Below are 27,502 nucleotides of genomic sequence, written 5' to 3' on the forward strand. Positions count from 1 at the left end.
TGTGAGATTAATGCTTGAAGAAGGAGAGGCACCATCTTGAACTCCAAGGAGGAATTGTGGGATATGAATATAACTAGTAAAATAGGAAATAATTACATTATTGTGCTGCTGAAGTGCTTACTGAACCTTTCTTTGTCCTGAACTGAGTGCTTTGAGTTGCATCTGAACTACCAAAAATGTAGTTACTTTACCTCCTTGGTGTAAGCCCCATTTAATTTGATGGAACCTATTCCTGTATAAACATGTATAAGATTGTACTACCAAAATTTTCTGACTCACCTAACTGGATTTATTCCAAGCAGAGAACTAACTAAATCCATCAAATGAATCCTTAATAGTATCTTTGCTATATATGTGTTACACTTCTGTCTTTAAGAAAGAATTCAAGCCAATGTACACAGATCCTTTTCATCTTCACAACAATGCAATGAGAAAGTTCAGGAACATTATAATGTCTCAAAATAAATAAATAAACAAATCCTTGAAAACAGCTCTACTGTTGCTTGATGCCTTCAAGGCAATTGTTTGGACTGAGTGGGATTTCTTTATAATGTTTTAAAATTACTATTGGTGACAAGTATATGAACATTACCAAACATCTATATACAGAGTCAGAAGAAGAAATTCAAATAATTTGACCTCATGTAGTATTACTATTAAATTCCAAACTGATTCAGCCATTGGCTGCCATCCTCTTGGTTAGAACCAAGTGGAGTAGATCCATTGAGTTGATTGTTGAATGGTGAGTCAGTACATAGATAAATCCAATTGATTCAGTGGGTTCTAGTCGGAACTAAAACAGAATTGCAGCCAATGTGTTTTAAGAATTAAAGGTGTTAAACTGAATGAAAAAAAAAAAACCATGAAAAAACTCCACACATTATGTAGCCAAGTTTGATGGTATGGCCAGTCTGGAAGGTAATTATTTCAAGGTATGTTTCACTGTCTCTCTGGGAAACAAACACAAAAAACAAACAAAAAAATTGAAGTGATGTCTAATATATAGAAATAGCAAGTACATTCTATAGCACTTATGTGTGCACTTAAGCACTCCTTAAGCGGTTTATAGAGTGTAAGCTAATTGCCCCCAACAATCTGGGTACTCATTTTAGCAACCTCGGAAGGATGCAAGCCTGAGTTGAGCTTGAGCCCTTTTGCTGGTATTGAACTCGCAGCCTTAGGGTTTGTGAGTGAGTGGCTGCAGTACAGCATTTAACCACTTTACTGTGGCTGTAGTACAGACACTGTATTTTAGGATGATCATCCCCAAAAACCTAAAGGAATTAAGAAATTGACATTCTGATCCACTGGTAAAAAAGTTAAAAGAGAGAGTCATAATACTGGAAGCAACAGACTGATGTCAGCAGCGGTTAAAGAATCTTCATAGTCTGATATGTAAATTTCTTCTTGGCCTAGTAACACTACATCTAATTAACAGAGTCTTCCCTGTTGTATGCTGAGGGAATGGTAAGGAACAAGGATCCCTATTTGACATGTTGTAATCCCACCCATACAGTTTAGAAATCTATTATTGAAACAGTTTCAAGAATGGTGCAACAACTCATCCAACTAGACCCCCCTATTATCTCTCTTCTCTGTCTTCAAATACTTGTACTTTGAAAACAGGAAACGTTTTTCATGTGAATCTTAGGGGCTTTACAGATGGGCAGGAAGGGCCCCCGAATTGGTGCCACAGCAAACGCATGCCATAGCACCGATCTGGCCTCTGCAAAGCACAAAAAGAAGCCGTTTTTTCCAGCTCCTTTTTGTGCCCGTGAAGGGGTACCATAGCCGCTGCCGTTCGGCTTGATTACATCTCTTTGGTGCAGCACCATTTGGGCAATGTCTGAACGAGTGCGCGCTAAGATGGCACCTGGGCAGTGCAGTGAGGGCTTTGAGTGTGGGGATGCTCAGCTCTCATCCTGCCAACAGGACGGCACTTTTTGCCCATCTGTACCAGGCCTTAGTTATTGGTTGTAACAGCCAGAATATAAATTCCAAAGAAGAGAAAATAAAGCAGCCAGAAGCTCTTCAAATTATGTTTGTTCTCAAGAGCTTGTCAGGTTGCTTTAATGTATTCCTGACCAATTATGGAGAGCCAATAAAGTGTCACTAAACAAGATTTATTCTTGGCTCACATGTATATCATGTGTAAGGGATTTTCTGGGCAGAGTTAGTTTCCCATTCCCCCTTTTAGAAAAGACAGTTCTGGGCTTTTAAAAATTTGTAATTGTAAGAGATGGATAACTTGGCTTTAAACTTGTTTATAGCAGGATTCATAAAAAATTATTGTTGTAAATAACCTCTGCTCCAGTCTGCCCCTCCCCGAGGATGTCAATGCATATCAACTGCAAACTCAGAAACCTAAACTAGTGGCCAAGTAGGGCATAGAATTCCTTCATACTGAACTGCAGGCTTGCTTCAGGATGCTTGTTTTTTGTTTTCTCTTGTACATTTCCCCTGAAGGGAGATACTCAAGAGACTAGAACAAAAATGACTGAGTAACATCCTTGGGTAATTTCTGGCTGTATTGGTGAGCCTGGTGGGGAAAAAATGGAGGGGGAAGGTAGAATGCAGAATATAGGGAAACACATATCCTATTGAAAATACAGTAGTAGCATCTGTCTGACTTACACCTAAAGAAGTGGACTGGATCTAGAAATGTCTTGTGCAGCAAATATATATTTTTTCACTTACATCAGGTAATTCTGCCAAATTTCTCTGATCCTACTATTCTTCTGTTCCTTGTGCTTCATTCCATTCTAGAGAATCTGTTGATCTTCAAGAACAGTTATGTGGGAGTACTGGGTACAGTACTGTATTTTGAAGAACCAGGAGAGTCATGTTGCACAAGCTTATTTTCTGCTGTGTGTGTGTATGTATTCTTTTTAAGAGTGGGGAAGTCTGTCTCTTGGGCATAATGTCCTTTAACACCCACTCACGTTGGTGAAATGCCCCCCCGGTGGTTTATGGAAGTTGCTCATTTGAGCATTAGCTAGAGTCATTACACAGGGCTGATTAGAATGAATCCTAGTAGCCACACTTCATGTAGAATTGTGGCCGTTAATGTTCCCCTTCTTGTACTTTCCCAGAGTTGCTGGTAGTCACCTGGTTTGTATCACAAAATGTTTTACTCTTATTTTTACTTGACTTACTATTCATATATTGGCTGCCTTAGAGCACACTCATTTTGTTCTGCCTTCAAGTGAATTAATATGGTATAACGCTTCTATAGTAAGGACTTTGTAGTTTAAAAAGCCATCCAATTTTTGTTTCCTTGCTACATTTCTAAATGTAGTACTTGACATTCTTATTAAGTTTAGTGGCACCTGCACTAACTCCCTTGGAGGGCAGCTGAATTGGTAGGTTCAGTTTAAATTATGGCCAATCAGCAATTTAGTAGCTCCCAGAAGAGTTGATGGTTGTGTGAATGCTTGAAGTGGTAATCTCTTTACCAGATAACCAATTATAGTTTTTCATCCTGGGGGTCATAGGTTAGAGCTATAGAGTTGCTTTTTAATGAGTAATGAAAGTAAGAAGTTAACTCATCAAGAGTCTCTATTATATATAATGCACTCAGTATTGCCATGCTTGATATATACCACTTTAAATCTTTTGATACAATAATGAGATTTTATTTGTTATCTTCACAGATTGAGTCTGCCTGCACTATCTAAGTTTGCACTATGTTTAAATGAGCAACAAATGTACAACAGTCCTCTCATGGGACATATAGCTGATATTGTGAATAGGAATTTGGATTCCATAGAAGATACAAGGTAATTTTAGCTGAACAGATGTCTCAGCGGACAGGACTGTGACTACATTTGCTTAATACAAGTCCATGTTTAAATCATTCTGGTTTGGTTATATTAGTTAAATACTGAGTAAAACTGAAGGAGAAAATGAAACTGACGGGAGCCTTCTTACACAGAATTAACTGTGAAGATTTTTTAAACTACTTGATTGGATCCATTGATTGAAAGTACTTGGCCTAGGTGCATACAAGGAACCCTGTATTCCTTGTTTTTGATGAATGGGTAATCTGGGTTTTTTGTACGATAACTATGGCACCTCTGAATGGCAGTCAAGAAAATATTGTCCCTGTCTGAGTTTCCTGTCCTACTGATGGACAATTACAAATAGTTTTAAATTGTAGCTGGATATTATTTCTTGAACCTTCCTTCCCGATCCCAGATGTGTCTGCTTGACTGTAGGTCCTGCTGAGATTAGTATTATCAGCTTCATGTTGTACTGTGGGCCTGAGTCTGGAATAATAACTAACTGAAGACCACATGATAATTTTATTACATGATTGGGGTTGGAGACATATTGGCTGGTAATCTTAGCATGACTATTCAGAAGTAAGCCCTGTTGAGTTCAACCTGTCTTATTTCTGTACATGATTGTGGATCATTAGCAACTACATCCTTAGCTCAAAAGTTGCTGCTTTCATAGCATTTTAAAGTCTGCTTTTAATTTAAATGGCTCTTCAGAAGAAGGCAGTTGATTACACCTCACCCAAATATACCCCCACAGACACCATTCTTACCTTTCTATTTATTTTTTAATGCAGTTTCTTAAACTTTCTACATTTCTTGACTCAATAAGTGTAATATGGTTTGATTATTTTTAGGATTTTGTCAGTTTTGATGGTCAGCATATCTGGCATTATCTCCCAGAATTTCCGAGATCGGTTAATACAGAAAGCTGAGTTTGCTCTGGAAACCATGGAATTTGTCCTTTTGAACCATGCCAGGAGATTTGTACAGTTTCTTCGGAATGTGAAACTACCACATCGCCCATTGCTACATAAATGTAATAAAGTTTTTCTTCAGAAGGCCAACCAGCTAAATATTGAAAATTTGAGTATCATCCTTGGACTCTACCAGTCTTTACAATTCAACAACACTGAATTTAGATTAATTGCTAAGCAGAAACTGACTGAAATGGTGGATGATTGCAACAATCCTTTGAGCTTTACTCGACTGTTTGTTAGTCTTGCACCTATGGCAGGACCAGAGGTCAAAGAACAGTAAGTTTACCTGTCTGCTTATTTGATGTACATGTGCGTGAATTTTTCTTTATACAGTGGGACCTCAGTATCTGTGGGGGACCCATTCCAGACCTCTCCCCCCACACATACCAAAATCTATAGGACCTCAAGTCCTGTTGTCCCCAATGGTGGTGCATGCATGCGGCCACACTGATGTTAGGAACAACGGGACTTCAGGTAAGTATAGCCTGCAGTGTAGCAAAAGGAAATAAAGTCTGAGTTCTCCTTAGTACTGGTTATTTATAGAGGAGTAAACTCCTGCTTTGTTTCATGCCACTTTCCTTCTGTTCCTTCAGTCCATGGGAGTTAAGTTCTGGTGTGGTGCATGAGAGGAGGTGCTCATGGAGAAGCACAGTAATAGCCTTGTGGATCACAACTTGCCTCCTTTGTGAATAGTAGTTGTTCCTGGATTAGTCATAAGGGAAGATTCCAAACAAAAGTGCAGAAGAGCTTGTGTTACCCCCAAAGATTAGTCAAAAGTTTTGAAACCTTTCAAGAACTACACAGAGACTGAAAAAATAATAATGAGGCTTTGATGTCCCCAACATGGCTTTGTGGTTTCCAGCAATAACACAGAACCCCAGAGAGACCATCTTGTTTCTTATTTCCTTTATCCATCAACAGTGTTAACATCTCACCCCAATTTCAATATTTATTTAACACATCAGAATGTAGATGTTGACAGCCATAATTGCTATGCAACTTTTTTTTGCCAACAATGGCCTGTTAAAGACTGCCAAAATAAAGCTGCTTTGGGTCTCTTTGGAGGTATGCTATTTAAATGATGCATGGGTCCTAAGAGTCTGGAGGTCGCGCCAAAGCCACACTCCATTCCTAAGCACTGGAGTGCAGTTTTGGCGCAGCTTCCGGATTCTTAGGATGCATGCATCATTTAAACAGTATACCTCCAAAGAGACCCGAAGCAGCTTTATTTTGGCAGTCTGAAACAGGCCAATAATAGCTTTCTCCAAAGAATTTGTATACAACATAGAAGCTTAGTGAAACACAAGGATCCTTTCTGTCTCACTTTTCCCAAAGCGTATAGTAGATACATGAATATACATCCAAATTTCATATCTTTCAAATATAGGAACAAAAGTGAATTATTTATTTGATCCCAAAACGGATGGGCCAAAAGGAGCAACTTCGGGCTGCTTCAGGGGCATGGCATGCAGATGATGCATGCCCCTGGCACTGCCAGAAGGTGCTCTGAGGCTTCCTAAGGCGGTCTGAAGCTACCAGCAAAAGGAGCTGCAAAAATCTGCTCCTTGCCAAAGGTACATTTGGGATTGTGGCAGTGGTCCATTTTGAGAGCAGGCTATCCAGTTGCTGAGATCTTGGGCTGATTGGGGGCCAGAGGTTACTCCAAGCCTCTGATATTTTTCACCCCATAGATTTCCTGCCTTATCTCATATCCCTTGTGATCATGGAGAAAATGGTTTCATGATCACCAATAAAGAAACTGCACCATTCTCAGCTTTTTGTAAATACTTGAAAAGATTTTTAAAAAAACCCTTCTGTGTATTCTCTTTCTGTTTAGCACATTTTCTTCCTTCCATTCTTCTTTGAAATAAGAGGGACAGATACAAATCTGTCCTTTCCTATGTAGAATAACTGCTGAAAACATGTCTTTTCTTTATTTTAGGTTAATAGAAACTGCTTTACTCATGGCAGATGAGTTTGACCACCACCAAACATTAGCAGTGGCAGAAACTATGCAAGAAATAGAATGCAGAAATTCACAGCTAATTCAAAAGTAGGTTTCAGTACAAAACAGCTACACTATTCTCATTTTAAACAATTCTCCTTTTTTTAACTGTTGAGAATGAGCATGTGAAATATCCCCTCATGTAAGAATACCGTAGTTAAAACAGAACATTGGATATGCATGGAGCATGGCTTGTTGCTGTGTTGTTGTGTATCTTCAGGTCTTTTCCAGTTCACAACAACACTAAGGAGATCATGAGGTTTTACTCAGGATCATCAGGGCTTACTTCTGAGTAGTCATGCTAAGATTTGTTTAGAGAAGATTTGCTATTGCTATCCTTTTGAGGCTGAGAATGTGTGACTTGCCCAATGGGTTTCCATGTTCAAGTAGGGAATTGAACCCTGGTCTTCAAAATACTAGCCTAATATACATACCCACTATACCACACTGGCTCTACAGTATAGCATACCATTATGTTACATTTATACTACAGTCCTAAATATATATTTTTGGAAGCTAGTCCTATTAAAGACCCCATAAGAACTATGGTGGATGTACACCATGCTTAGGTCATAGTATAACTCAATTCTGTGTGTTTAACAGAAGAATTCCCTAGTTTAGGATTCTTCATGAAAATATATTCAGGAAGCTGAAATACACACACAGCCTTCTGGCACAACAGGTATTTAATAACAGGCACTGAACAATTACCATATTTTCCGGCGTATAAGACGACCCCCAACATTTCCAGTTAAAATATAGAGTTTGGGATATACTCGCTGTATAAGACTACTCCTCTTCCAACGCATACCAAATAAAAATTAAAAAAACATCAGATTTGATTTCAATATGGTAATTTTAATTCAAATGCTTATGATATGCAGATACTTAGCAGGAAAACTTACTGTATGCAAAGCCTGCTATGATTGGTCAGCTCTCCCTGCCTGCCCAGCCCTCCCTGTATATAAGACTATCAGAGCGGTATTGCAAACACGACTCTTTTTTTCCATTCCCCGGGCATTCTGGACGCCTGCAGCTTGCTCCGCCCTTCAGTTACATATGTGGCGACTGCAGATTCTCCAGTCTGGCTTGGAAGTTTCAGCACCTTCCCTATAAGGCGACACCTGGCATATAAGACGACCCCCGACTTTTGAGAAGATTTTCCTGGGTTAAAAAGTAGTCTTATACGCCAGAAAATACAGTATGCCTAAAAGCAACATGATGTTCTAGCTATACTTGTTGTCTAATGGCCAAAATAGACATGTTGTCTTTGCATGTAATGTGATACATTTAAAAATGTATGTAGCTAAAGTGGGGCAGGTGGATATCTAAATTTTTCATTCAGGGATCCACAGTCCTTTTTTTTTTTTTAAATCTCCTCTGTTATTTGCATTATGAGGAAAGTTACCAACACTTTTGATTCACACATGGGGTGAGGTTTAGCTTCCTTTAAAAGTTGGCTGGATTTTCTTCCCTCCAGTCCCTACCTTGAAAACCTCTTTTAACTAATACAATTCTGGGTTGGTCCTTGGGCAGAAGGGTCTTTGATGGAGCAGAAACTGTTATAAATAATAGTAAAGACAATTTTGGTCAGTTCTCCTCCACTTTCCTGTCCTACCTCCCATGCTGTTCTGCAGGATCTTTCAATACTCTGGAGAAGAAGCATCACAGAGGTTTGCATGGGGAAGGGGAAATTACCAAAAATTTCCTCAACCTCCTGCTTTTAATATTGAGAAGCTCTGCTAGATCAAAGACACTTCTGTGAATGGAAGGATAACATTGGGTAGGAATGGTAACAGCTATTCCTTAACTAAAAATTGATATACCTAGATTCCTGTTAGTAAAGACACAACCAATCTCACTGTTTTGAGATCACACATTTGAGTCCCACTTTTGAGTAAAAGGCGGGATATAAATAAATATAATAAGAATAAGACAAAGAAAAAGAAGTCACAGAGAAGGCAGTGTTCATATCTGTTTCCAATTGGCTGTGTCTGTACAGGTTGTTTATTCTCTAACTACAAAGTATTCCAAAATCCAAAAAAGGTTTTGAGCTACAACACAAGTAGCGTAGTACCCACTTGTACTTTATTCGTGAGGCTGGAGAGAGAAAGCGATGCAAGGATCTGTGAAATGGTGGGAATCCACTCCTGCCCATTTCACAGATCCTCAATCTTTCTCCAGCGTCATTATGTAAATATAAAAACAGGTATTCCAGAATCTGAAAAAATGTGAAATACAGAACACTTCCCAAGCATTTCAGAGAGGAGATACACAACCTGTATCAGTTTGGTTCCAGGTTCTTGGCATAACCACACACATAATATACTGTTTATCAAAAAGCATTCGTAGTTTCCAGATAGCCTTTTTTTAACACTACTATTACTCTTTACTTAAGAAAGCCATAGGAAATTCATGGTGCTGCCATAATTTGATAGGCAACTTGAAGACACGTACATACACATGTGTTTCTATTGCTAAGGGTCTGGTGAAAAAAGTTATGATCCATCTTGTAATTTGTTGTGCATTGCAGGATTAGATTTTACACAGATTTCTAAGGATTTGGAAGGGATTAGTGTAAAAATGTTACCCTGCAATTTAGCCTAACTTGTTTTTTATTTCAGAATTATATCCCTTCTTCATAAATATTTGGATATGTATAGACCAGTTGAGCTGACCAAAGTGGCACAATCCCTAGTGACATTACGTTGTCCCAATCCTGACCTTTACTCCAAATTACAGAGGTTGATAATTGGGTAAGAAGGTATATTTTATGTATTATATATTACATATTTTTCTGTTAAACATCATGTTGCACATATATTCTTTTATGCATTTTTATTGGTTTATTACATTTGTATACCTCCTTTCTTCAGTGATAAAATCAAAGATGTTTGAGTCTGGGATCCCAGACAATCTCCCATTCAGGCACTGGAGAAGTCAGACTTACAGTACCATCTGTCCTTTCCTTTCCTTTGAAGAAGATGAAAATGAGACCTAAATACCATTTGACTTAAATATTAAGTTGCCATTGGCTACTAGAATTCATTAGAGGATGGGCATGATGCAGATCAAATGTTACCAAATAAATAAAATGAAATAAGGTTGCACACTGTGGTGTAGTGTGCACTGATGTGTGTGTGTGTGGGGGGGGGGCGGTTTGGTGGTGGCAGCAACAGCACTGAGAAGATTGTAAAGCCTTCTGAGAGTGGCTGCCAGACAGATTTCTGATTTCAGCCATTTGAGTGTAATGCTCTATGCTAGTGTTAGAGACAGGAGAGAGACACTGTCTGTTGTGCAAGGCAGGAGGAATCATGCTGTTGTGGCAAATTCAAGAGAAGCAGTAATTGCTGGCGGGTCTGAAAGGAAGAGATGTGCCTATAAAACCCAGGGGAGGGGAAACACTGGTTGTGCACACTTGTAGAAAAGTGTAGTATTAAATTAGCTGCTTTGGATTTTAATTCTCCCCTCCTACATCTCTAGCCAGGAAGGTCTCCCAACATGCTGGAGCATATTTTGTTGAGGGTGGTCCAGGAGGCTGTGTGAAGGAAGGGGAAATCGTCAGAAATTTTGCCTGCTTCTTGTTCTGCTGAGACTGAGAGAGACTTTCCATCAGTAGAAAAACGTTAGTTGGATTGTAGCAGCCCACTCGAGGGCTGCTGCAATCTGTTAGCTAATCTGATGAAATCTGATTAAAATATTGATATTTTGAATAATTGTATCTACTGGAAAAGAAATATAAATGTTCAAAGTATGAGATCAGTCTAATCTAGTTTGTGGTCTTCTTTCTCATTTTCTCCCTTTAGGGATATGGTGCTAGTCTTAAATATACTTAAGTAGATTCAGACCTCATTTGTACTACAAAGTCCAGACTCCCATAGCATTGAGCCATTGTAGTTAAAGTGGGTCAAACTGCATTATATCTGCAATACATATGCAGCTTCAGTTGATATCAGTTGGATTACCTTTCAATCAAATACAGACATACCTCAGTTAATAAAGCTTCTGACAAACTCACTCACTTTTGCAAATTCTCTTAATACCCAGCCGGCCACCTTTACTTCTTGTCCTCTGTCTAGTTATAAGCTTTTAGCAGCATTGAATTTAGAAAAATGGTGGAGGAGAGCTAGCGACTACAGACTTTCAGTGCTGGGTTGCAGCAGCATATCTGCAGTAAACAGTGCAATAAAACATGAGCTGGGAAAGAATAGGATTTTGCTCTAGCCAATCCTAATGCAGCTGGGTATGCCAGCCTACAACAGACAAAGTAAATAACAGCAGCTGCCTCCAGAAACTTACTGAACAGTAAAATAGAGAAAAGTGGATAGTAGATTAGCTGGTCTCACCAGCTACCCACAGCATGTTAAAAATAAAAGTATAGATCTGAAAGTTTAGCCACCAAAATGGAAATCATAAGAAAAGTGAATGCTGGTGAAAGGAAAAAAAATCCTTGGTGCATTTTGGAAGAAGCTTTCAAACGGTTTCTAGAAAGTTCAAAATATTTCTATTTATTTATGTCACATGTGCATTTTGTTAGTTTTTAATTTAAAAGAACTACTAAAACATGTGAAAGTGCTCTTCTGTTTTGTGGTGTAGGAAGCTATCCCTATTTCTGTTATAGGTATCAAATTTTCTGGAAAGAAAAAAAATCCTTGGTGCACTTTGGAAGAAGCTTTCAAATGGTTTCTAGAAAGTTCAAAATATTTCTATTTATTTATGTCACATGCATTTTTTTTTTAGTTTTTAATTTAAAAAAAAATACTAAAACATGTGAAAGTGCTCTTCTGTTTTGTGGTGTAGGAAGCTATTCCTATTTCTGTTATATCTACCTCTGGTACAAATTTTCTGTCCAGGAACACATCTGCCTTTTTAACATGTGATTTACTTGTGAAATGTGGTTGTGAATATTTGCAGTCCACCATTTCTTACTACTAATAATTGATGGATTTGTTTCTCATTTTAATTCCAGCTGCTTACAAATTAGCATCATTCCAGCTGATATTTCTATGCTAATCCGCGTTCTTTCCATGCTTCCTGCATCATCCATGGATGATGTTGTAGTCACACGAATTGATGCCATTTTGCCTCAGTGCAACCTGAGCGATTTGAATTCTTTTGCCACTGCTGTCATTAAATGGGTTCGACGTGACCAGTCGAGTCAACAAAGTCCTTCTGGACCATGTGGACAACTTTTGCAAAAAATTAACAATTGTGCATTTCAGCGACTTCAGAAAGCCAGTGATTTGGACCTTCTTTTAGAGGAAATGAAATATATATCCGGAGAGTGGTTTGAGGAAATGCTTCTTGAAGAAACTATGAGTACTCTTCAGCGTTTGGTGGACCATGTGACGTGGGCAAATGTGATAGAGTTTTCATCTTTCCTCATAAAAACCAGCTACCTCTGCACACCATTACTGGATAAAACAGCTGCTATTACCATTGAGCACATAAACAAGGTAACAGCATATTTGAATTTTATTTCTTCTGTAAGTGAAAGCACAACTGTACAATATTATCTTGGGAATGGTCTGTCATGCTGTGGTACATACTTGGCAGGTAGGAGTTGCCATGTGTAGTCCTAGGAATATCCAGCTAAGGTTAGGAAATCCACTGTTTGAAATCCTGGAGAGCCACTGCCAGCCGTCAGTGTAAACACATCTGCTAGATAGACACACACCCTTTGGCCTGAATTAGTAGAGGGCAGCTTCTTAATAATTCACGTAAGAGTTTCTTGTCCAGATAAACACAACTTTGAGTGGTGATAAGGTTGCTGTCATTCTACTCCAGGAAGAAAAATACATTCTGTCTTCATTGTTCAAGAAAGATTAAGGAAAAGAAGGGTACACATCTTCAGATTTATCTCAGATTTATCTGGTTTTTAGAAAAGCCTGCAACTGTTCATGCAAAGATAGCGAATAAAAATCAACAACCAGATAGTTTGTTGAATTGGTTCTGAATATTTCTTGGGCACATTTGTGGTAATCATATGAATATACTTTTCCTAATGTAATTTGATTAGCAATTTATCCCATTGTCACCAAGCTGCTACAGGTAGTATAGCACACCCGTGCTGTACGCAGGCTCACCAGACGCAGATTTGAGCTTATGCAGATGGCAAGTCCTAATATGGTGAATGGGGTGTGTGCCCACATACCGTGTCGCACCGCACACATGAGGCATGCACCATTCAAATGAATGGGGCTTCATCATACATGGGATTTGCCTTATTCGGGGTGGTGATGGTCCGGAACGGATCCCCCGCATAAGGCAAGGGCACATTGTATATGTATTAGTAATAACCATTGTATGTGCAATACTGAAAAAAACAAATAGTCTTATGGCTCATTATCCTTATTTATTATTCATTTTAAAAATTGAATTTGTACCCCACCTTTCTCCTGGAATGCAACCCAAGGAGGCTTAAACTAATTTAAAACAAGATTAAGATAAAATCTTATTTTATAAAAAAATTTAAACTCCCACACAATTAAATAACAGTAGCTAGCGTGATATAGGGGTCTGAGTGTTGGACTAGGACTCTGGAGTCCAGATATTGAATCCATGCCCAGCCATAGAAATCCAGTGAGTGGCTTTGGGCAAGTCACAATTTCTCAGCCTCAGAGGAAGGCAAAGTCAACCCTCCTCTAAACAATACAATGCATTGCTATTGTTGTGTGCCTTGTTTTAGTTGTTTCTGACTTATGACAACCCTAATGCAAACCTATCGTGGTTTTCTTGGCAAGATTTGTTCAGAGGAGGTTTTCCATTGCTTGCCCCTGAGGCTGAGAGCATGTGACTTACCCATGGTCAGCCAGTGCGTTTGATGGCTGAGCTGGGAATGAAACCCTAGTCTCCAGAGTCATAGTCCAACACTCAAACCACCACGCCATGCTGGTTCTCACAGTGTATTACAGTAGTCCAAATGGGATATATTGAAGGCATGTGTAACCATAGCCCAATCTGACTTCTCAAGGAACTGGCACAGCTGGTGTACTAGTTTTAATTGCGCAAATGCACTCCTGGCTATTGTTGAAACCTGGACATCCAGGCTCAGATCTGATTCCAGGTGTACCCTCAAACTTGAACCTGAGATTTCAGGGGGAGCATGACCCATCTAGCACAGGCTGAATCCCTTTTCCCTAATCGGCCTTCTGATTGACCAGGAGCATCTCTTATGTCTCTCATCCAGTCCATTACTGACAGCAGACATTGGTTTAGTACAGAAGCAGTTTTCTTGGAATTGGATGGAAAAGGAGAGAGAGGGTTTTGGTTTTACCACCATCCTGGTGACACTGAACCGCATCCTCTGTTCCTGGTAGGGCAATATGAATGGCAGTGCTGGTTTGCTGCAACTATGCTTGGTGGGAAAGGAAAGACATTTCCCACTTTTTCTTCTTCTCCCTCTTCCCAAGAGGAGGCAAAATTAAGCACCTCCTTTACTTTTCCCCTCCACCCCAAATTAGATTTAAACCCGGGGCTGCTTCTGAATTTGCACTTTTTAGGGTACTTTTCAGATACATCTGGAATAGTTAAAATAAACAACTATTGTTACATGCCACCTGTGATTTGTCAAAGGTAGCGCTTGTGTGGAGTCTTTTCCTTCATATACATGGCTGAGGAAGCAGCATGTAATTAAGGTGCTCTCCGGCTGGAGCTGCAAAGGCAGGCATGTGCATAAAAGAAATAAGGTAACATTTACACCAGATAAATGCAACCTTTGTTTATGTTTTTATTACACAGAAGCCAATCTCTATTTTCTTTCCTTTGGCCATGTTGCATAGTGAATCTTTTTAGGTCGGTAGCTAGTGATAAATTGCCTTCCAGAACTGTTTGGGCTCCAGTCTGTTTCCTCTCTTCATGCAGAGAAAGTGGCCAGAGAGGAAGGGACTGGAATCTGTCAGGAAAAGGGTATGAATCACTGCCTAGCATCTTGAGGTCAACAGAACACTGGATTGTATGGAGTCCACTTCTTTTTATCCCATTTGTTCTATAAATGTAAAATGGTGTTCTTTAAAAGTGAGATTTAAATTGCTAGCATACTACACCTCGCAGGGACTAGAAGAAAAACATATGGGGAAATGCTGGGAATATTATTGAGGATGCAGGGAGTATCACAGTCTAACTTGTTGAGTTAATGTTTTTCTTGAGGACTTTTTCATACCTGATGAAAATTTCTAACTTTTTTGCTAATTTTCATGCTTTTTTTGAGGCCAAATCAGTCTGTCTCCCATCTCAACTGTTTATTTACTTGTTTTTAGAAAATTATATTGTACTCTTAATTTACAAAGGTACCTTAATATTGCAAAACTTAAACAATAAGTAATAGTAAATACCAAAATGAAAATGAAAACACTTCTGAGTGCTGAACTATATGGATATGTATGTCAGCTTACTTCATAGTACAGATGGGCAACTGTCAGAGTTAGGGGCAAAAATGATTTCCCACCTTCTCATTATACTGTATTCACAATAAAGGTTTTGGCCCAGAACATCCCCCCAATATCCTCTAACTGGTGTGGGGGAGAATGTTGCAAGGTATTGGTCAGTGGCGCCACTAGGGTTGCTGTCACCCAGTGCGGTAACTCATGATGTCACTCCCCCAATTGACCTCCTCCCATTTCATACAGAATCCTTAGTAATGCTTTTTTGCACAAATGTTACATGTGAATTGTAATTCCCATGTACCACTGAATGCAATGGCAAAAATGTGATATAAACAACTAGCAAGATTAAAATTATACCTTCAAATTACAATATCATACACACTACCTAAAAGTATTTACATATGCATAGTGAATATTTTTTAAAATGTGATGTTTTAAAGAAAATTTAAAATGATTTTAAAAAAATTAAAATGATTTTTTAAAAAATAATTTTCGATTTAAAATTTTGAAATGTGAAATGTTAATTTTAAAACATTCTAGGGCCTCTCCTTTCTCTTCCCACTGAGCTTCACCTGAGGTGAATGCCACCACCCATTCTGCCAAAAGGTAGGTGTTTAAGGAGAAGTGTCCACCCCTCTTTAGTGTGTCACCTGATTCACTGGCAGGTATAAGGGCCCAAAAAATTGAGGGTCTGGGTCCCCCAAAATGGCATTGAGGGCCACATTTTTTTTTCATCATCATCATCATCTTTATTATTAATGCTTGAGCCAAAGGCCATTCGCATGATAAAATATAAAATATAAAATATAAAACCAGTAACAGCAATTTAGAATTATAAAATATCCCCTCAAATAACATCCAGATTTAATACATAATACATAATATACTTCCAATCAATTAAATAGAACAACATTAAAAGAAGTGGGGGGAAAAAAAACAAAAAAAAACCACTTCAAAGTTTGGGTAAAATCATCCACCTAACAGTCATTAAAAGCATTGAAAAAAGAAGAAAAGAAAAAAGAAAAAGAAAAAAGCTTCAGAGTTTAGATAAGATCATCCCCCTGGCAATCAACTGCGATGTCTGCTATTACCCTTGCCCGAATTTTAATTGCTGCTGAAGCAAACAGTGAAACCTTATAAGTTACCTTAGAATCGATATCAGACAAGAGATAATATATTTTTTCGGAAATGGTATTAGACTGTAAATTGGACAGAATAGATCCCATAAATTTAGTTCTTGGACCAGTATATAGTGAGCAAGAAAACAAATAATGAGGTAAATCCTCAATTTCTGAGGCTCCACAAATACATAAACGGGAATCCTTAGGTGTATGTGAATATCTACCATCAATCATAGCTGAGGGCATTGTTTGGAAGCGGAGAGCTGTAAAAGCCTGTCTAAGCTTTAAAAATGTAAGATTCCCTAAATAAACAGCCATCTGATGGTCCAATTTATATAATCTAAACCATTTAGAAAATTTCGAGTTATTAATAGTCAGTCTATCCAGATGCACATCTTGGTTAAAAATATATTCACGGAGTTTCTCTCTTGAATTCCAACTGGAAGGATTTTCAATTAGAGCAGGATATGTTTCAAGCAGCCTCTGGTATCTTGAGCTCCAAACTTTGCAGCTTGGTAAATAATGAAAGCACAACTTAGGAAAGACCTTAACCGTAGAATCTTTTATAGATCTCCAATAATTAAATAAAGTAAAATGAATACGAGCTCTAATAGAAGGAAGGCCAACCTCAGCCCGAACCAAGGCTGCAGGCGTGCCAGGTGGGAGTAGGAGCAACTTCCTAAGAAACATATTCTGGATGGCCTCCAGTTTGGCCAGTTGGGAATCATCCCAACCCCACACGGCAGCGCCATAAAGAATGTGGGTTATAACTTTACTCTGGAATATTTTAACAGCAGGCGCAACTAAGTGGCCCCCTGCCTGATTATAGAATCTAAGGATTGCTCCAATTAATCTCACAGCTACTGCTCTACTAGCTTCTATATGGGGCTTCCAAGAAAGATTTTCTGTGAAGTAAATGCCGAGATACTTAAATTCTCTGCATTGTTCAATCTGATGACCATTAATAGAACAACGAAAATCAGCGTGTCTTTTCCCAAAAACCATTACCTTTGTTTTATTATACTTAATAACAAGCTTTTCCTTGGAACAAAATGCCTCTAACTTGGAAAGTAACCTTCTCAGACCTATACGTGTAAGTGAGATTAAAACCATGTCATCGGCATATAACAAAATAGAGATCTTTTTAGATCCAAGTGTAGGCGGGAAGAATTCTGGGCCAGAAAGTACTGGGATAATATTATTCAAAAATAAATTAAAAAGTGTTGGTGCCAAAAGGCATCCTTGTTTAACTCCTTTATTTGTGGGAATGGGATCAGTTAGTGAGCCAGAAGTACCAACTCTAATCCTTGCTGTTGTATTGGTATAAAGTTCCTTAATCAGAACCAATAAGCGATTGTCTATACAGTGGTACCCCGGGTTACGAAATTAATTCGTTCCGCCGCCGCTTTCGTAACCCGGAAACTTTCGCTAGCCGAAATGCCCTTAGGCGCTAATAGCGAAAGCCGCGATTCCGTGTGAAATATGCCCCACAATAACCGGTCTAATCCTATTCATGCTAGAGGCAGTAATATCCCAAAACTGTTTCTCATTTTTTTCTGTAACCGCTTGCGCTATTTGTTTCCATTGCGTTCTAATATATTCATCTTTTTTGTGTTTTAAAAGTGCCTTATAGGCTGACCGCATAGAGGCTAAGATTTCAGGAGAGATATTGTCGTTGTTTCTAAGTGCCTGCCGAGAGCACTTCATCAGTGCTTTCCGAGCACTTTGACATTCAAAATCAAACCATCTGTTAGTTGCTACCGTGTTGGGATTAAATTGTTTGTTACTCACCAACTTGGGCCTAAGCATTTGAATGATAGTTTGGAAAATATGTAGAATATCTGAAGTGGAATTTAAAATAGCTGATTGTAGGGACTTAAAAGTAATACTCTCCAGCATCTGATGGACTGAGCTACCCAGATTAATTGACCACCGTATTCTCTGTTCCCTGATATGAATTCCATTTAAATTTAAGTTTAAATTTAAATTTTGGGGAGTATCAGGGAGATGAAATGACCCAGTATTAAATAATAATGACAAAGGGAAATGATCACTTTCAACACGACTAATAACTTCAAATCTACAAATATCAGGAACCAGATTTGCAGATACTATTATATAATCTATTGTACTTGTTCCCCTGTTGGTAACATACGTATATGGACCCGATGTCAGATCATAATGGGTTCCATTAAGGCACAGCAAGCCATGCAAAGAAAGAATTTCTATAAGTTTAGAGCCCGCTTTGTTGGTAATTATATCCTTTGAGACCCTAGGAACTGGTGCAGTATAAGCAATTAATCCTTGGTTAGTACTCTCCACCTGCCTTGAGTCATTTCCGATTCTAGCATTAAAATCTCCACAAAGTAAAAGCCTTGTAGAGGGATATTGGCTCTCTAAGGAAAATATGGTTTCAGATAAACTATCCCAAATATTATTAGGACCTACGTTCTTTGCTAAGTTAGGGGGGAAGTAAACATTTATACAAATTAAGAAACCAAAATCCATGCTCTTGATACCTAGCACTTGTATACAATGTGGAAAAGCACTAGTTATTGGTTGAATCTCTGCCTGCAAATCAACCGATATAAATATTGTAAGACCACCACTACCACGGCCTCTTGTACAACTTTTAACTGCGGGAACAGAAAATGCTTGAAATCCATAAAGAGATGGCAAATTGGTTTCAAGGGCCCATGTCTCTTGTAAACATAGAATTTTAAAAGTTTGGAGGTAATTTGCAAAGTCTGCATCATGGAACTTATTTCCCCAGCCCATGATATTCCAACTTAATAAGCTTAGTTGTCAGGCTGATGTAAAGTCCATGTCATCATCAATGTTCAAGAGTTCTGTTTGAACTGGACCCTTTTGTTTGTTAGATGCTTCTATACTGAGGGTACAGTATTAACTCTCTTAGGTTCCAAAGGTTGTACTGGAATTATAGTTGTAAGGTCCTTTTTATTCATTGATAAGAGAGCATCAATAGAACTCATATCTAAAGCCCTCTCCACATCGTGGGCCTCAGCGGTAGTTATTGAGTTCCACAGTGGTATGGCCAAATCCTTTGTAGTAAGCAGCATATTTTTAAGGTCGTCCACTCTGGATGTGATGTCATGTTGTTCTATATTAATTATTAAATCACTTAAATCTGTGGCCAGTTTCTCTGTGGGTTGCCTCTCTGCCGTACTGTTGGAGGTTTTAACTGAATTGGGCTTCGGTGTGGTCTTACTCAGGGTCCCTTTAGGGATTCCTTTAGGAATTGTCAGGTGGGCATTACTTTGAACTGCAGGCCCCCCACTATCATGCTTATTAGGGAACAGAGGAGATAAAATTTGATCCCGAAAAACCTGTGCTGGAATTATTTGGAATTTGAATAAAAAAGGTTTCATTTTCAACAACATGAGAGAAATTGTAGATTGTTCAAATGTTAACAAGATTCGTTTATAAATTGATGTATTAGGAAGCCATTCCACATCAAGGATATCAATGTCGTAGAAGGGCACCTGTAGGAGTTGGCTCAGCGAGGATCTAATAATTCTCTTGGATCTCCATCTGCCGTTGTTTATACTGTTGTAGGCAATTTGCAACATAACTTGGTTTACTTGTAAAACCCTACCGTGGTTTCTTTCCCCCCTCTCCTTAAAAGTTGCTGGTAGATTGCCTCTGGGGTTATTGATAGTGGAAATCCTCGCTTTACAGGGTATTTCTCTATTGACATAATCTAAATTCTCTTTTGCCACTAATTGCTTCTGCATAAAAGTCTCAAAGGAGTGTTTGAGAAGCTCTACCTGATTAACAATTTTCCCTAAGCGCTCATAAATTGAAATGACAGTATGAGCTGTTAAAAGGCATTGTTTTGTCACAAAATCCGGTGGATTTAACTTGTTTTGCTTTGTGAGTTGTTCCTTCTCAGTATCTGGCAGTTTCTCCCATACAGACTCATTTAGTTCCAGGGACACCCCTCCACCAATATTAGCCGGTTCACTCCCTGAAGATACTAAAAGTTCAGATAAAAGCTCATTTTCTTGCCCCAACACAAGAAAGTTGTTAGCAGTTGGAATTGAAAATTCTAAGTTTGTGTTTGCCAATTTAGATGGAGTACTCGCAGTTTCCTCATTAACAAGTAAGTCATCAATTCTAAGCTGTTTGGAAGCTTTGTTCTGCTTGTTTGTATCAGGGCTTGTTCTAGAACGTTTTTTATTGCCCATATCAGTAATTTCACCACACACTCTCTGCCAGGTGGGAGGGGGGATACTCCAGGGGCCTGCCCAGCCCCAAAGACGCTGCCTCTCTCTCCCTCGCTGCTGCTGCGCCGCCTCGCCGAGGTCGCTGTTCCTGGGCCTCTTTTAAAGGGCCCTGGGCGGTGCCCTCACCTTCGTTGCTGTTGCTGGGCTGCCAGGTGGGAGGGGGGATACTCCAGGGGCCACATGTATCCTATGTGCTGTAGGAAATGCTCCATTAAAAAATAGGATTTCCTTCTTAGATCTAGCCTTTCCCTATGGAGAGGAACAGAAAGAGGAGTGTGTGGGAACCTGCAGCCAATACCCCAACTCATCTTAGGTAGACTCCTGACAGCCAAATAGTGTCATGGCACCTTCATTGTTTTTTCCAGGAGCTACCTTACCTTTATTTTTATTTTTTTAAATGAAACCCTATAAAAGGTAAGCATGAAACTAGCTAATAGCCTGTGATTGCTCACAGAGCCGTACATGAATCTTGTTCTGTTCATTTCATCTCTAACATTACACTGAAATAGTTATGAGTGAATGTCACACTGAGCCTTTTTCATTCCTTTTATAAGGTTGTACCCACACTGCAGAAATCATCCAGTTTTACACCACTTTAGCTGCCATGGCTCAGAATGGAATTCTGGGATTTGTAGTTTTGTGAGACATTTAGGCTTCTCTGGAGATTTTTAGACGACGTTGTGTGACGTTGTGATAATTGCAGCATTTCCCCACGAATGAAGAGGAATTCTAGTGCCGCTTTTCATTAATGGGAAAATCCCGCTATACACCTCCTGTCACTTTTCCCCGTGTGAAAATCTCTGTCAGAGAGCTCTGGTGCCACAACAAATAACAATTCACAGGATTCCATAGCACTGAGTCATGGCAGTTAAACTGATTTCAACCTGGATTGTTTCTGCAGTGGGAATGCTGCCTTGGATATCTGTTACCTTGTAACTGAAAATGAGGCTGATAGATGGTTGTGGCAGTCTTAGACCATCTCCCTGGTTATAGTTGCATTTTGAATAATTTACAAGTTTGGCAAAAATGTTATTAACCCCTTTTTTTCCTTTCTCTCCCCCCTCCCCTTGCAATTTTTCATAGATTTACAATTCAGGAACGTATTCTCTTCTTCTTCCCTTTGCTGTTTTAAATTATGATCCTCCTCAAGGTGAAAAGTTTTTTGAGGTTTGCATTGGACACTTCAGCCCTCGGATAGGTAAGTTAATCAAAGAGAAATGGCTGTCATGGATATTTTCCTCAAGTTTAAATTAGTGGCATATGAGAACATAAAGCCAGACCTTTTGTGTCATTTTCTTTCTTTCTTTCTTTCTTTCTTTCTTTCTTTCTTTCTTTCTTTCAAGGAAAAAGGAATGAATATAATGTTCAGTGCCTTTTTTGCTTGTTTCCCAGGGGAGACTGGTCCAGGCTTTAAAAACATCAATAGGTAGAGTGAATTTAAATTAGTGAGCAGTGCAGCAGGTTCTGTTCCTTTCTGTATCTTTCAAAATGACTACTGTGCAAGCAGGAGTGCATTTTAAATGATTATGAAGAATGTATCTCTTGCTGACCCAAATGATGATTTTTTTTTTCAGATAATGATCCCCCCTGCCCCCGAATTGATGTTTATGAAATTTCCCAGTGTCTCTGGAGAAGCTGCTATTGCAGCTGTGCCATTTGCCCTGAGGGGGTTGGGGTGACTGTTCAGCTTTTCATGACATGCCACTGTATGGAGACTAATGCAGTCATAGAGCTGGAATTAGCCTTATGGGCTATCTAATTCAACCCCTTGCTCAGTGCAGAATCTGCAGCTAGAGCAGCAATTGAGCACCTGGCTGACCAGTGATCAAGAAGCCTCTCACCCATTCTGGCCTTGTGACAAAGGCTAGTGTGGGCAAAAAGCTTCTCTGTCTCTGCTCAGCCAGCTGGTCAGTTGCTGCTCCCAAAGTGACCAGCAGCTGCAAAGGGAGAAGCTTCTCCCATGGGGGGGGGGGGGGGCGGGGGGAGAACTTTCAATCCTTCTTTGTTGAGGTGGAAAGGGGCTCAGCCATAGTGGGTTTACAGAGGACACATGCTCTGGACTGCACTGGAGACTGTCGTGGACAGGGAAAGGGAGATAGATATTTTAACTGTAGGAGCTGCTCCAAGGCAAAGGGCTCTTTCCAAGAATCAACCCCAGATATTCTTCCCCCTCCTTCCCCAGAGACATATCTTCCCCACAAATAAATATTTCTTCTTCTGCTAGTCTTTCTCGCAGCCTGTCTGAAGAAAGAAAGCAATAGCAGGTTGGACTGCAGCTCCAACCTGCCATCCAATTCCAAGTAAAGCTCAGAAAGCTTAAGCAGGGTCCAAATGTGAAAGCTCCTTTTTGCCACCAATTCTTCCCTCACCTCCATGTGCTGTAACTCCTTGCTCCAGTCAGTCAGTCTGTCCCAAAATGGTGCCTCTCCAAGCCACAAAAATGATGCCCTGTGCCCAAGCCTCAGTTTCCTGCCACTACTAGTGAAAGACATGGCTAAGAGAGTGTGTTTGCATGCACAAGTGGAGTCTGGGAGACAGCACTACATGAAGCAAAGCTTCGTGGTGGTTTTAAGGAATCCTGAAAAAAAGTTTCATGCCACCTTTATCCCCAACACGGTCCGAAAAGGCCACTGGTTTCCCTTGTCTTTCTTGCACACCAATAATTTAAACTGAAGGCCTCCTGCTGCCCCCTTTCCCTTTTACCACCCCCTGGATCTTTCCAAGAATCAACCACAGATATCCTTCCCCATCCTTTCCCAGAGTACTGGAAAGTTAGACATAACTCCACTCCCTTATTGAAAGCCTCTCAATAAATATAAAGGTTTTTTTAAGTACTGTACAGAAAAGTGAGAAACACGGAACAATAGAAGAAATCTGGAATATGCTTTTCAGGGATTATATGGAGTGTGGTAAATACTTAAACATGTATGTGGTATCAATAGCATGTTTTTAAATCATCTCAATTGTTTCTCCTCCATTTTTTCTCAAGATTTAATCCAAGTAAATGTTAATTAGGATTCTGGCAATATTTTCTGCAGTGGAGAGAGGTAAAAAATAAGAACTGTGCTGTTCTTATTCAGCACTTGGCCTCTGTTGTCTGGACTGCACTATCTATCACTTGTTTATTTAATCACTTATTTATATTTTTCTTATAAATCTTAGTGGCGATGACAACATAAAGCCAAATCATTTTGTGTGACTTTTAAATCTTAAAATAACTTTTACTGAACTGTTTGTGAACATTTACTTAATGGCTTTCAGTTGTTTTTGTTCATTTATTTAAATTTCTGTTATTTCTGGAAATAGATTTTGGATATTTCTCCACTTCCATTTATAGTCCATGCTAAAGGTTTCTATTAATTCCTTTGGCTCCAGCAACCATAATGAAAGTGAGATTTGTTACTTTCTGGAACCTGCCAGGATTAAGTGCTCATTCAACATCTAGAAGAAGTGTTGTTGGTTTGTCAGTATAATAGGGTAGAAAGATAGCAACTGGCATTTCTCCAGCATAGTCCCATTGAATTTATTTAACCTACATCACTCTAAAAAGACATTTTAATCTGCACAGTTCCAGTGGTTAAACTTGCTTCTGATAGTGTTAACATATATTGACTTACAAGACACTAAAGAGTAGCAACTGGGCTCCAGAGAGAAGTATCATAAGACTCCACTTTCATTTGGAAGGAAAGAATAAGCATAATAAGTAGACAGAGCTGAAATCTTGGGAAATTAGGGGAGAAGGAAAAGTTAAGTAAAGTTTTCCAGCCTTCCTATGTCCAAATTTTATGTCCCAGCCCTTTGTCTTCTTTCCATGCAACCCCATAAAAATAAAAAGCCAAAATCTAGTTTTTGAAAAGCAGAATGATGTTAAGTGAGAAAATATATGCAAATATGTTCACATGTTGTAATTCCAATATTAAAATTTAAGCTACCTTGGATCAGGTTCCCACTTTTCAGGTAACCACTTTCCCAAAAACAAGATCATTTAATGTATCAATGTATTTATTTTATACAGATTGTTTTGAACCTCATCTTCTTGTGCTGCTTGGTTTTGCTTTGGCTGTTGCTGAGTATTTTCCAGAGACTGTGATAAAGGCAATATTTAATGTTGAATTCCTAACCAAATTGGATACCCAGCTTGAAAGTAAGCAATAACTACTTGTATACCATTTATTTTAGATGGACTTCAGAAATGCTCATTTTTCTTGTAAATGTTTGGAGATTCATTTGCAAATGTGTGGAATTAGAAATTACTATTCTCCATCCACTTTCTTCCCATTGGGGAATAAAGTTAAGTTTAGAAGATGAACTCCAGGTCATATACCTTTGCGCACTTATTTAGGAATGAGTCCCAGTAGGATTTCCAACTAAAGGTGTGCAAGATGACAGCCTTGCTTGCTTATTTGTATATCCTTTGTACTCTCTCTGAGAAGGAAAATGAGGAGAAGACATGCCTGTTTCTTCTCCTCAGCAGCTACAGCAATCTTACTGAGGAAGACATTTGTTCTTTGCTTAAGTAGCATAAGGCTTCTCCTTGTTCTTCTCTTTTACCTCTCAGAGCAAGTGATCTTATGAGCAAAAGGAGCCAAGATAGGCAAGTACCTGTCTCCTTCTTTATTGATTATTTGGAGTGCTGGTAGGCAGAAACCCTAAAAATTTCAATCTGTCCAGGGTAGAATAAATATCTCTACTTGTCCTTTGACGACTAGGAGGATACTTGACCCAAACCACCTTAAGAACATCAGCAACAGAATTTTGTCTCTGTTTTGAGACTTCACTGTTGCCTTAGCTATTATTAGTTTGCATGTTTTTAACTTCTTGTGATGCATTGTTTGCCTGCCACTGTGTTTTACCATCAGGCCACTTTCTAGATGGTACAAAGCAAAATGGTTTCTCCGTGTAAATCTCAGTATGAATGTTATGCTACTTATAGCATGTGTTGGTTCCATGAGTGCCTATAGTGCAGTGAAAAGATGTTTTGTTCAAATGCAGTATGTACAGTGGTCCCTTGGTATCCGTTGGGGTTTGGTTCCAGGACCCCCTGTGGATACCAAAATCTGTGGATGCTCTAGTCTCATTAAATACAATGGCACAGTTGAGATTTGCTTTTTAGAATTTATATGTTTCTTGAGTATTTCCAAGCTGTGGATGATTGATCTGTGAATAAGGAATCCATGGCTATGGAGGGTTGACTGTACTTACAGAGGCTGTTTTTTTCTAGAAAACATTGAGTCTATTTATTCAAAAAAACCTCTCACTAATCTTTGAAAACTTCCAGTTAACTTGTAGCAGAGAAAGGTTTTGGATATGCCACTATCTGAGCCTCTAATTGTTTCCCTGACCAGCTAAGAGAAATGCAGTTTGTAGGCAAAGTATCTTCAGAGTTGTGCAGATTAGCTATTAGATATATTGGCTTGTCTGGGGAAAGACCTTGTGAAAGTTAGTAATGCAAATAGCAATATAATCAACAAACATATTTCATTCATGTGCTACAGAGCCAGTACAAACCTCACAAACTGGGTCAGCTTACAATTGTAGTCTGAATGCTGCCAAATACCAAAACTATTTATTTGGTAATAGTAGTTTTTATAATAGTTTTATAAGTGTTTTATATAATATGAAGCCGAAGGCTTTCATGGCTGGCATCCATAGTTTTTTGTGGCTTTTCCGTGCTATATGGCCATGTTCTAGAAGAGTTTATTCCTGACGTTTCGCCAGCATCTGTGGCTGGTATCTTCAGAGAAAGATGCCAGCCACAGATGCTGGCGAAATGTCAGGAATAAACTCTTCTAGAACATGGCCACATAGCCAAAAAAACACACAAAAACCTATGTTTTATATAATAGTTTTGTATTAATGCATTTTAGTGCAATAATTTTGTATTCTTACAATACATTAATATTTTTACTAAACCTCTTTGGGAATTTTTTTGCTCTTAGCAAAAGTTTTAAAATTTTAGTATTTTGCCTTCAATACACACATTCAATTTTTTATGGAAACCGCTATTTGTTCTGAACTTCTATAGTATTGGGTGAAACTGCTAAATTCTTTCTGTAATCGATCAGTTTGCCTTGCCCAAAGGATCACTTGCTTTCTTTTGAAGTAATAGATAAGCTGTTGGGCAAACGGTATTATAAATGCTGGTTTGGTATTTTTTCCCCTTTGTCTTTTGAAATTAGCACTACCAGATGCCTTAAACAGGAGAGTCCGCTTACGGCTGATGGAACTGAACCGAGCAGTCTGCTTGGAGTGTCCAGAACTTCAAATCCCATGGTTTCATGACCGCTACTGTCAGCAGCTGCAGAAAAAAAGTAAGTATTTTAAATTGTTAAATGCCAGTGGCATTGCAGATGTTGCCATTCATTTTTAAATAACCTTTTGCAGAAGGATCATGTTTATTCCTACTTAATTTCAGTAAATAGAAACTAGTCTTGTTCTTCAGTCTGATATTAGTCTCCCTTATAAAAAGTGATCTGCTTGTTATTTACAAAATGTTTATAGGTTATGATAGTTTTTGAACATATAACAACTTTTGAGTGTTCTATTCCATTTTTCCTTTGCTTCTAATGTTGTGTTGCATGTTGTCCTGTTTTCTCCCAGGCAATGGTAGTCTCAGTGCATTACAACAGCAGATTCACAGACTGCTGGGAGAAATCTTGGGAGGAAGCCATTTTGCCAAGGTGTCTGTATTCACTCCTTACTGCTATGGAATTGGTAGGTAGCTCATTCGCTGAAAAGCTTCCTTGCTTTGGTGCTTAACGGAAATCTTCTCCTAAACATAAAGTACTCAAGATAGTTACTCACATGTACAGAAGTAAGCTCTAGAAAAGTGACCCTAAACATACAGCCATTGTTTCCTGTTTCTTTTATGATGATCCTGTACCATTCCTTGAAGGTCATGCTTCTGTGGCAAGGATACTATGGCCCGGAACAGACGGACCTTTGCAGCGCCCTCATCATGTGCGAGAGTTGCCTGGTGGGCGGAG

The 27,502-nt window shown here is 38.9% G+C and overlaps 2 protein-coding genes across 2 annotated transcripts in view; one reads left to right on the forward strand and one right to left on the reverse strand.

The window, feature by feature from the left end:
• Positions 1–27,502, forward strand: part of FASTKD1 (FASTK mitochondrial RNA regulator 1) — a 41,997-nt gene that overhangs the window by 8,409 nt on the left and 6,086 nt on the right. Inside the window, exons 5-13 of the mRNA XM_089519806.1 lie at positions 3,654–3,779; positions 4,637–5,035; positions 6,702–6,812; positions 9,389–9,520; positions 11,734–12,220; positions 21,600–21,714; positions 24,532–24,660; positions 26,696–26,827; positions 27,117–27,230. Coding sequence (XP_089375932.1) covers positions 3,654–3,779; positions 4,637–5,035; positions 6,702–6,812; positions 9,389–9,520; positions 11,734–12,220; positions 21,600–21,714; positions 24,532–24,660; positions 26,696–26,827; positions 27,117–27,230 — 1,745 coding nt within the window. The remainder of the gene's footprint in view (positions 1–3,653; positions 3,780–4,636; positions 5,036–6,701; positions 6,813–9,388; positions 9,521–11,733; positions 12,221–21,599; positions 21,715–24,531; positions 24,661–26,695; positions 26,828–27,116; positions 27,231–27,502) is intronic.
• LOC149313785 (uncharacterized) lies at positions 16,108–19,136 on the reverse strand. The gene is made up of 2 exons (XM_089519805.1): positions 18,510–19,136; positions 16,108–16,259 (listed from the first exon to the last, which is right to left on the reverse strand). The coding sequence occupies exons 1-2, from the start codon at positions 19,045–19,047 to the stop codon at positions 16,192–16,194; spliced, it is 606 nt and encodes a 201-aa protein (XP_089375931.1). The 5' UTR covers positions 19,048–19,136; the 3' UTR covers positions 16,108–16,191.

The sequence above is a fragment of the Sceloporus occidentalis genome, unplaced genomic scaffold (genome assembly GCF_023333645.1).
Source record: "Sceloporus occidentalis isolate IW3139 unplaced genomic scaffold, rSceOcc1.0.p SCAF_4, whole genome shotgun sequence".
In the NCBI taxonomy this organism is placed as follows: domain Eukaryota; kingdom Metazoa; phylum Chordata; class Lepidosauria; order Squamata; family Phrynosomatidae; genus Sceloporus; species Sceloporus occidentalis.

What these genes read in the sequence shown, in the direction of transcription:
- LOC149313785 (XM_089519805.1), bottom strand. Translation starts at nt 19,047, where the DNA reads ATGGGCTGGGGAAATAAGTTCCATGATGCAGACTTTGCAAATTACCTC. An exon ending in TATAATTACCAACAAAGCGG is followed by an intron (nt 16,260 to 18,509) that starts GCTCTAAACTTA and finishes TTGCTTCAGCAG; the next exon opens with CAATTAAAATTCGGGCAAGG.